This window comes from Hyperolius riggenbachi, chromosome 5 (genome assembly GCF_040937935.1).
Source record: "Hyperolius riggenbachi isolate aHypRig1 chromosome 5, aHypRig1.pri, whole genome shotgun sequence".
NCBI lineage: Eukaryota > Metazoa > Chordata > Amphibia > Anura > Hyperoliidae > Hyperolius > Hyperolius riggenbachi.
Genome location: NC_090650.1, coordinates 286,444,196 through 286,453,995, shown reverse-complemented (window position 1 = coordinate 286,453,995; position 9,800 = coordinate 286,444,196). Strand labels below are relative to the sequence as shown.

The window sequence follows — 9,800 nt, the reverse complement described above, 5'->3', positions numbered from 1 at the left end:
CCTAACCTGGGGGTGCCTGTCACTCAGTACCTAACCTGGGGGTCCCTGTCACTCACTGCCTAACCTGGGGGTCCCTGTCACTCACTACCTAACCTAGGGATCTCTATCACTCACTACCTAACCTGGGGTCCCTGTCACTCACTACCTAACCTGAGGGGTGCCTGTCACTCACTACCTAACCTGGGGGTGCCTGTCACTCACTACCTAACCTGGGGGTCCCTTTCACTCACTGCCTAACCTGGGGGTCCCTGTCACTCACTACTTAACCTAGGGGTCTCTGTCGCTCACTACCTAACCTGGGGATCCCTGTCATTTACTACCTAACCTGGGGGTCCCTGTCACTCACTACCTAACCTGGGGGTCCCTGTCACTCACTACCTAACCTGAGGAGTCCCTGTCACTACCTGAACTGGGGGGTATCTGTCACTACATACACTGGGGGGCTCCTGTCAGTAAATGAGCTGGGGGGCTCCTGTCACTATTTGAACTTGGGGGCTCCTGTCACTACCTAAACTGGGGGACTCCTGGCGCTACCTTAACTAGGGGGCACCTGACGCTACCTAAACTATCCAGGCCAGCCAGCCCAGCATCACCACCAGCCAACCAGCCCAGAATCACTGTCAAAAGGCAAACAGCATCACCACCAGTTGGCCAGCATTTACTTCAACCAGCCAAGCACAGCCCAGCATTACTGCCAGCCAGGTCACAGCATCACCGCCAGCCAACCCAGCCACAGCATCGGCCACAGCATCATCACCAGCCAGGCCACAGCATCACTGCCAGGCCTTTCAGCCCACACATCATCCCCAATCCAGCCAAAAACAGTATTGCCAGGCACAGCAGCCAGTAGAGGAAAATTCAGAAGCCAGGGGAGAGGTGTCTACCATATTAAGGGGGCATTCTGCCTATTTATGTGAAATGCTGTCTATTTATGTGCCTCATGACTGCTGAATTTGTCTTGTTGGGGGGCTCATGATTGCTGAATTTGTCTTGTTGGGGACCTCATGATTTGTTGGGGGCCTCAAGATTGCTGAATTTGTCTTGTTGGGGGCCTCATGATTTGTTGGGGACCTCATGATTGCTGAATTTGTCTTGTTGGGGGCCTCATGATTTGTTGGGGGCCTCATGATTGCTGAATTTGTCATGATAGGGGCCTCATGATTGCTGAATTTGTCTTGTTGGGGGTCACATGATTGCTAACTGCGAGACTATGGGAAAAGCTGAATCATCATCATATAAGACAATAGCATTAAACCTACTTTTTAGCTTTTTAAAACAGAAAATAAAACTGTGAGGTTCTAAAAAAATGAATACATTTTTTCAGGAGTAGGATGGATGAAATTGTTTATCTTCACAGTTTATTTTTAACTTGGATTTTCCATAATGTTCATGTATGTGTTAAAACATTTGTACAGTATTTAGTTTAAATTGCTGTTGCCACTTTGCGATAGTAATATATTAAAAAGAGCTAAGTGGCATAGTAACTTACAGCAAAACAAAACTATGAAATAAGGATTGCATAGTTTCTAAAAAATAAACTGTACAAAATGAGTGTAGTAATATTACAGCTTTGTCACCTTCAGCTAAGAGCAGTTTGAAGCACATGAATCCCTACATGTTGATGTGCACACAGAAAGACCATTGCTATTGTCATATTAAAAAGAATGAACTACTGCCAGTGCCAGGCCAACTTCTTGGGTCCATGCTAAAATGACATGACAAATCCCACCAGATGATTTGGAAACCAAAATATTTTACTGCAAGATGTTGCACCTAATGTGCTTGTTTAAAGCCTTTTGTGAAAGTGGCAAGGATGTGTCTGATGCTTATCAGAATCAGAATCAAACTCATTTTATTTCACCAGGCACAACTGGGTCGTGCCCAGAATTGGGCTTGGCACATACAGGTCTTGAGCATAAGCTAGGACACACAAAAACATCAAAAATAGCATTTCTTCACCAAAAAAAACATGAATAATACACTATTTTTCATTAACTTTGTACAATAAGCAGCAGTGCAGAAATGATTTGTCTGTTGCCAGACAGCAGAGACAGCATTCCACATGCTGACATAGCGGGGGTGCATAGCTAGCTACACAAAACTCAGCAGTAAAAACACAAATTGTCCTTAAAGGGAACCAGAGATGAACGTTTCGCACAAAATAAACATATCAGTCGATATCTTATAAAGAATAAATGCTCTACCTGATAATTTTGCCACTCTGGTGTGCCTTATTTAGTGTTTTTTATCCATTATTGCTCCAGGAAAAATCAAATATGGCCGCCGGCTCATATCCCTTCTGCTTCCAGGTTATGAGTTGTTCTGAAAGTGCTGTCTAGGCTATATGAGACTAGGCTGCTATCTAGGCTATATGAGAAAGGCTGCTGCAGCCTTTCATCTGTGTGCTTTCATTTTGGTATGATGTGCAGCTGCCTGTAGGAAGTGTCTCTCATAGGAATGAAACTGCAGTCATCATCATTATCTATGCAGACAGAGTGCACAGAGAGCACACAGATCATATTGCAGCCACACTTGTCTGTTTCAGAGCTTCTCTCTCTGCAGAAGCAGCCCCTCCCATGTCATCACAGCTCTCAGTATGCAAAGCAGGAAATCTGAGCCAGGAGGTGGCAGGCTTAGGCTTGAAAAGACTCCACAGAAGAGTGACTCAGCTATAATGATTCCAGGTCAAACCTAGACTGAGCCAGTCGGGGATTCTTATCACAGCTGCTAATAGACTAATTAAGCAGATAAGAATGAAACTAAAAGCAGGGTAGGTGTTTACTGTCATGTTCCCACTGATAAATGTAATAAAATACATGAGGGTGCTTCGTCTCTGGTTCTCTTTAACTATGTGCAATGATTAGCAGTGCAAACTGGTTGTCAGTTGCATCATAGAAAGAGTAGAAATGACCTGGGGGGAGGGTCTGTGGGGGGTAGAGATGGCCCGAACGGTTCGCCGGCAAACGGGAACCGGCAAACTTCAGTGGTTCACCATCGCGGAGAACCACAAACTTTTCCGGAAGTTCGGTCCGCCCCTGTACTACATCATTAGGGTCAACTTTGACCCTCTACATCACAGTCAGCAGGCACATTGTAGCCAATCAGGCTACACTCCCTCCTGGAGCCCCCCCCCCCCCTTATAAAAGGCAGGCAACGTCAGGCATTGGATTAACCGGTGTGCCTGCAGTAATTAGAGAAGGGAGAGGTGCTGCAGAGAGAGCTATAGGGAAGGCTCTTGTAGCTTAGTTAGGCTCTTGTAGGCTTGTTAGCTTGCTCCTTGCTGATTCTTATTGCTAAAAAAGCACCCCTCAACAGCTCTTTTGAGAGCTAATCTTGTTCTTGTGATCTATTTTTTTTTGTGGCCCACTTGCATTATATACAGCCCTATCAGTCAGTAGCAGCTGGCCTTTGGCCTCTTGGTGGTAATTCCTACTGTGCCACTGCCAGGCCCAGCACATTCAGTGACTACCTGTGTGTGTAACAGGCAGCTGCACATTTGTAATCCCAATCACTGCACCTACCTACCTATGTGAGTGCACAAATTGTTAAAACCACCAGTCATTGCACCTGTTCACGGTACCTGTGTGTGTGTGACATGCAGCTGCACATTTGTAATCCCAATCACTGCACCTGTTCACTGTTCAATGCACCTACCTACATGAGCGCACGCATTGCTAATACCACCAGTCATTACACCTGTTCACGGTACCTGTGTGTGTGTGTGTGTGTGTGTGTGTGTGTGTGTGTGTGTGTGTGTGTGTGTGTGTGTGTGTGTGACAGCTGCACATTTGTAATCCCAATCACTGCACCTGTTCACTGTTCAGTGCTCCTACCTACCTACCTACGTGAGAGCACACATTGTTAATACCACAAGTCATTGCGCCTGTTCATGGTACCTGTGTGTTTGTGTGACAGCTGCACATTTGTTATCCCAATCACTGCACCTGTTCACTTTTCAGTGCACCTACCTACCTACCTACGTGAGCGCACGCATTGTTAATACCACCAGTCATTGCACCTGTTCATGGTACCTGTGTGAGTGTGTGACAGCTGCACATTTGTAATCCCCTCTACAAATTGCATTGTGTATTCCCAGCATTAGGAATTAGTAGAAACCATCAGGTTAGGCTTACTAATTGAGAGATAAGGGTGGTTATCCCTGGGGATAGTCAGTGACATGACTATGTACTCTGTAAAGTGCTACAGAAGATATCAGTGCTATACACAGTAAATCCATAATAATAATAAAAATAATACAGTAGGACATTAGACTAGGACTATGGTAGGGATTCGATTGTGAGCTCCTCTGAGGATAGTCAGTGACATGATTATGTACTCTGTAAAGTGCTGCAGATGTCAGTGCTATATAAATACATAATAATAATATGGTAGGATGTTACATTTGAGTATAGTAGGAATTAGATTGTGAGCTCCTCTGAAGATAGACAGTGACATGACTATGTACTCTGTAAAACGCTGCAGAAGATGTCAGTGCTATATAAATACATGATATATAATATGGTATAATATGATCGGTATGAAATAAAGGTAGAGTCAGTGCATGGAAGGTTTAGGGGAAGAGAGGAGCAAAGAGATGAGAGAGAAAGACTGGAGAGCGAAATGTGGAAACGCAAGAGACAGGGGAGAGAGACGGGGAAAGAGAAGAGGCAGGAGAGCGAGATGGGGAAACGGAAGGGAGAGGAGAGCGAGATGGGGAAATGGAAGGGAGAGGAGAGCAAGATGAGGAAACGGAAGGGAGAGCAGAGCAAGATGAGGAAACAGAAGGGAGAGGAGAGCAAGATGAGGAAACAGAAGGGAGAGGAGAGCATGATGAGGAAACGGAAGGGAAAGGAGAGCAATATGAGGAAACAGAAGGGAGAGGAGAGCGAGACGGGGAAGCGGAAGGGAGAGGAGAGTGAGACAGGGAAACAGAAGGGAGAGGAGAGCGAGATGGGGAAACAAAAGAGACAGGAGAGTGAGATGGAGAAACGAAGGAGACAGGAAAGCGAGATGGGGAAACAAAGGAGACAGGAGAGCGAGATGGGGAAACGCAAGAGACAGGAGAGTGAAACAGGGAAATGTAAGAGACAGGAGAGCGAAAATGGGGAAACAAGCGAAATGGTGAAACACAAAAGACAGGTGAGCAGAGACAGGGAAACGCAAAAGACAGGAGAGCGAGACGGGGAAACGCAAGAGACAGGAAAGAGAGACGGGGGAAACGCAAGAGACAGGAGAGCAAGACGGGGAAACGCAAGAGACAGGAGAGCGAGACGGGGAAACGCAAGAGACAGGAGAGCAAGATGGGGAAACGCAAGAGACAGGAGAGCGAGACGGGGAAACGCAAGAGACAGGAGAGCGAGACGGGGAAACGCAAGAGACAGGAGAGTGAGACGGGGAAATGCAAAAGACAGGAGAGCGAGACGGGGAAACACAAGAGACAGGAGAGCGAGATGGGGAAACGCAAGAGACAGGAGATCGAGATGGGAAAACGCAAGAGACAATAGATCGAGATGGGGAAACACAAGAGACAGGAGAGCGAGATGGGGAAACGCAAGAGACAGGAGAGTGAGACGGTGAAACTCAAGAGACAGGAGAGCAAGATGGGGAAACGCAAGAGACAGGAGAAAAAAATGTGGAAACGCAAGAGACAGGAGAGCGAGACGGGGAAATGGAAGGGACAGGGGAGCGAGACAGGGAAATGGAAGGGAGAGGAGAGCGAGTCGGGAAAATGGAAGGGAGAGGAGAGCAAGACGGGGAAACGGAAGGGAGAGGAGAGCGAGATGAGAAAGCACAAGAGACAGGAGAGTGAGAGGGTGAAACGCAAGAAACAGGAGAGCGAAATGGGGAAACGCAAGAGACAGGAGAGCAAGACGTTGAAACGGAAGAGACAGGAGAGCGAGACCGGGAAACGGAAGGGAGAGGAGAGCAAGACGGGGAAATGGAAGGGAGAGGAGAGCGAGATGAGGAAATGGAAGGGAGAGGAGAGCGAGATGAGAAAATGGAAGGGAGAGGAGAGCGAGATGAGAAAACACAAGAGACAGGAGAGTGAGATGGTGAAACGGAAGGGAGAGGAGAGCGAGGCGGGGAAACAGAAGGGAGAGGAGAGCGAGACGGGGAAACGGAAGGGAGAGGAGAGCAAGATGGGGAAACAGAAGGGAGAGGAGAGCAAGATGAGGAAATGGAAGGGAGAGGAGAGCGAGACGGGCAAACAAAGGAGACAGGAGAGTGAGACGGGGAAACAAAGGAGACAGGAGAGCGGAATGGGGAAACGAGTGAAATGGGGAAACGCAAAAGACAGGTGAGCAGAGACAGGGAAATGCAAGAGGCAGGAGAGCGAGACGGGGAAACGCAAGAGAAAGGAGAGCGAGATGAGGAAACACAAAAGACAGGAGAGTGAAATGGGGAAATGCAAGAGACAGGAAAGTGAGAGGGGGAAACGCAAGAGACAGGAGATCAAGACAGGGAAATGCAAGAGACAGGAGAGCAAGACAGGGAAATGCAAGAGACAGGAGAGTGAGACGGGGAAACACAAGAGACAGGAGAGCGAAATGAGGAAAGGCAAGAGACAGGAGAGCGAGATGGGGAAAGGCAAGAGACAGGAGAGGGAGATGATGAAACGCAAGAGACAGGAGAGCGAAAGCAAGTTGGGGAAACGCAAGAGACAGGATTGTGAGACAGGGAAACAAAAGAGACAAGAAAGCGAGACGGGGAAACGCAAGAGACAGGAGAGCAAGAAGGGGAAAGGCAAGAGACATGAGAGAGACGGGGAAATGCAAGAGACAGGAGAGCGAGACGGGGAAATGCAGGAGACAGTAAAGCGAGATGGGGAAACGCAAGAGACAGGAGAGCGAGATGGGGAAACGCAAGAGACAGGAGAGCGAGATGGGGAAACGCAAGAGACAGAGCAAGATCAGCAGGACTTCAGTCTGCAGCAGTCCCGTTTGGCAGGGACATGTGGAGAAACAACCATCATCCTTTCACTGTGGAGGAGATAGAGGGCAGAGAGAGAAGACCATGTGGTGGGACGGGGAGGGTGAGAGAGAGGACAGACCAAGAACTATTCATCCATGGCAAGCTTCTTATCTAAATTGCAGGGAGTTGATTCTCTCTGCTCCTTAACTACAGGCATCTGCAATCAGCGTGTAACACTGAACTCTGCAGCACTGGACTGCCTGCACTATTAATTAATCATCCTGATCAGCACATACGCTGATCAGAATAATTAATTAATAATGCAGGCAGTGGGTGTCACAGGAGTCAGTGTATACACACTGATAGCTGCTTTCTGTAGTGCAGGGAGAGAGCAGCTCCATCAGCACAGCTTACATGTCCATAGCTGCAACCTGCATCAATCTTCTGCTTCTATCCACAGCTTGCATAATCCCAAATGTCGATAGGTGGAGAAGGAAAATGGGGGTGGAGGTGTTACTTCGGGCAGGGATGCAAACAACAAAGCCAATGTGCTTCCTACTGGAGACAGGAAGCTGTGTGTAGCCCTGCTTTGCCCAGTATAATGAGGTGACCAGGGGGGTTCTGGGCAGCGGTAATCCCAGCTGCAGGGGTCCAGCTGTCACCCTTCTGCCTGATGAGAGGGGGGCAAACCGCTCCTGGCGCCACCCCCTTAAGAAGCCACTGCCTCCTGCTACATGCTCTTCGCTGTCGTCGTCCTCCTCCTTGGCTGAGTGGCTGGTGCTGCGATCTCCTCTCCAGCTACACAGCCCCAACTTCCCAGGGCCTATGCTGCATGCCAGGTACGACGGTGTCATGCCATCTTAGACATGTCTTGCCTCAAAGCGGAGAGTCACACTGGAGTAGCTCTCCTGGCCGCTCTGAACAAACAGGTGGATCAGCGGCTGACCCTGCACCAACTGGAGATCGGCAACGTGGTGGGTGACAACGGCAGCAATCTCATTTCGAATTTGAATTTGGGAAAGTTGACACATGTAACCTGCATGGCACATGTGCTCAATCTTGTAATCCAGAGATTTGTGTCTAAGTACCCAGGCTTACAGGACGTCCTAATGCAGGCCAAGAAGTTGTGTGGGCATTTCAGGTGGTCTTACACGGCTATGGCACGATTGGCCGATATTCAACGGAGAAACAACTTGCCGGTGGGGCGCTTGATGTGCGATAGCCCGACTCGCTGGAATTCGACTCTCCTGATGTTCAACCGTTTGCTACAACAGGAGAAAGCAGTCAAACAGTATCTCTACAACTACAGTCAAAGGACACAGTCTGGGGAGATGAGGATGTTTTGGCCAAAGTACTGGAACCTCATGCGAAATGCCTGCAGGCTCATGCGGCTGTTTGAGGAGGTGACAAACATGGTGAGTTGCAGTGAAGGCGCCATCAGCAACTTGATCCCGTATGCCTTCTTCCTGGAGCGTGCCGTGCGTAGAGTGGTGGGTCAAGATGTGGATGAGCGTGAACAGGAACAGTTACAGGAGGAAGCATTGTGGAATCAATTCTCGTCAGAACCAGATGTTTCCTCAACACCTGCGGCAGCACAGAGGGGGGAGGAGGAGGAGGAGGAAGAGTCGCGTGGGGAAGAGGAGTCAGATGAGGAAAGTGGGTTTTTTTGAGCAGGAGGAGGCAGCAGAAGATTAACGAGAATCCCCTATGAAGAGATGGACTAGTCCAATACTTGTTGCTTCTGTCAGATTTCTACTGCCTACTGTAAGTGACAGCAACACAGGAGATAAGTAATTTATGGCTCATTTTACTCTGGAAAAAAATGTATTTCTTATGTGTTTGCACATATTTTGAATTTAACAATTTTTCGCCATAGTGCCCCTTTAATCAGAACAAACCAATTTTAGATCTTGCACGTCCACTACTTTCCCATCACCAATTTTATACAGCATGTTGCTATGACATTTTTCTATATGTGTACATTTACTAAATTAAGAACACACCCTGGAGTATGGTAAGGATGGTCTAGGGAGGAGCCAGCAATTTGTACCTTACAATCTTTTAGAACCTACCAATCTCCACTCCCAGGTGCACTGGTAGTCTTCTTTTGAAAATTGAAATATAAGTATATATATATATATATATATATATATATATATATATATATATGCAAATTTTACTTGAGTAACACAGTGTGTCTTTTCGCTACACTTTATAGCTTCATATATGTCTCATTGCATTATTTTTATTGTCTAATAGACTCCCCTAGAATGGATTCTGTCTTGTGCTACAAAAGATCGTACTGCTTATGTCTGCCTCACTGATCTCATTTTAAAAAGTGTTTGCATTTTGGAAGATAAAAGAGTGCCCTGGTTGTCCATGGAAGCGCAATTCATTTAAAAGAATGTGCTTTGGCTCAGCTGGAGAAAAGTGTAGCTACTTAATACTTCTTCCCATATGAAAAATTACTTCAAGGATATCCCAATCATGATAAGGAAAAATGAAATTCAACAGGGTTAAATAAGACTTGACAATTTAATCCCTTTTTCTTTTTTCAACATTAAGAAAAACTAAGGCTGGGAATGGTGTGAGTTATAGCATTGTTTCATCTTGTTTTCATAGCCTGTCAATATCCAATGAGTTGAGCTAAAATATAGCAGTATTTATGGGAGGACAATATGCAGTCACTGCTGGGCTGGAGAAGTCATGGCATGTTTACTTTTATGAATTTGGTCAGCTGTGAGATGAATAAGGGCTCTGCTCGAACAAGCAAACATTTGACTTCTTTTCTACAATGCAGTTATTTCACTTTGCATGGCTGAAAACATAAATCTTTCTGCAAAGCAGAGCAAGCAGCCATATACACATGGACCCAGAACATTATCTTT

General features: G+C 46.9%; 2 protein-coding genes across 2 annotated transcripts; both read left to right on the top strand.

The window, feature by feature from the left end:
- Positions 1–5,510: 5,510 nt before the first annotated feature.
- Positions 5,511–6,302, top strand: LOC137519394 (octapeptide-repeat protein T2-like). The gene has a single exon (XM_068238348.1). The coding sequence runs from the start codon at positions 5,511–5,513 to the stop codon at positions 6,300–6,302; it is 792 nt and encodes a 263-aa protein (XP_068094449.1).
- Positions 6,303–6,368: 66 nt separating this feature from the next.
- Positions 6,369–6,995, top strand: LOC137519393 (octapeptide-repeat protein T2-like). The gene has a single exon (XM_068238347.1). The coding sequence runs from the start codon at positions 6,369–6,371 to the stop codon at positions 6,993–6,995; it is 627 nt and encodes a 208-aa protein (XP_068094448.1).
- The last annotated feature ends 2,805 nt before the right edge of the window (positions 6,996–9,800 follow it).

Coding starts and splice junctions, on each gene's coding strand:
- LOC137519394 (XM_068238348.1), top strand. CDS start 5,511: ATGGGGAAACACAAGAGACAGGAGAGCGAGATGGGGAAACGCAAGAGA.
- LOC137519393 (XM_068238347.1), top strand. CDS start 6,369: ATGAGGAAACACAAAAGACAGGAGAGTGAAATGGGGAAATGCAAGAGA.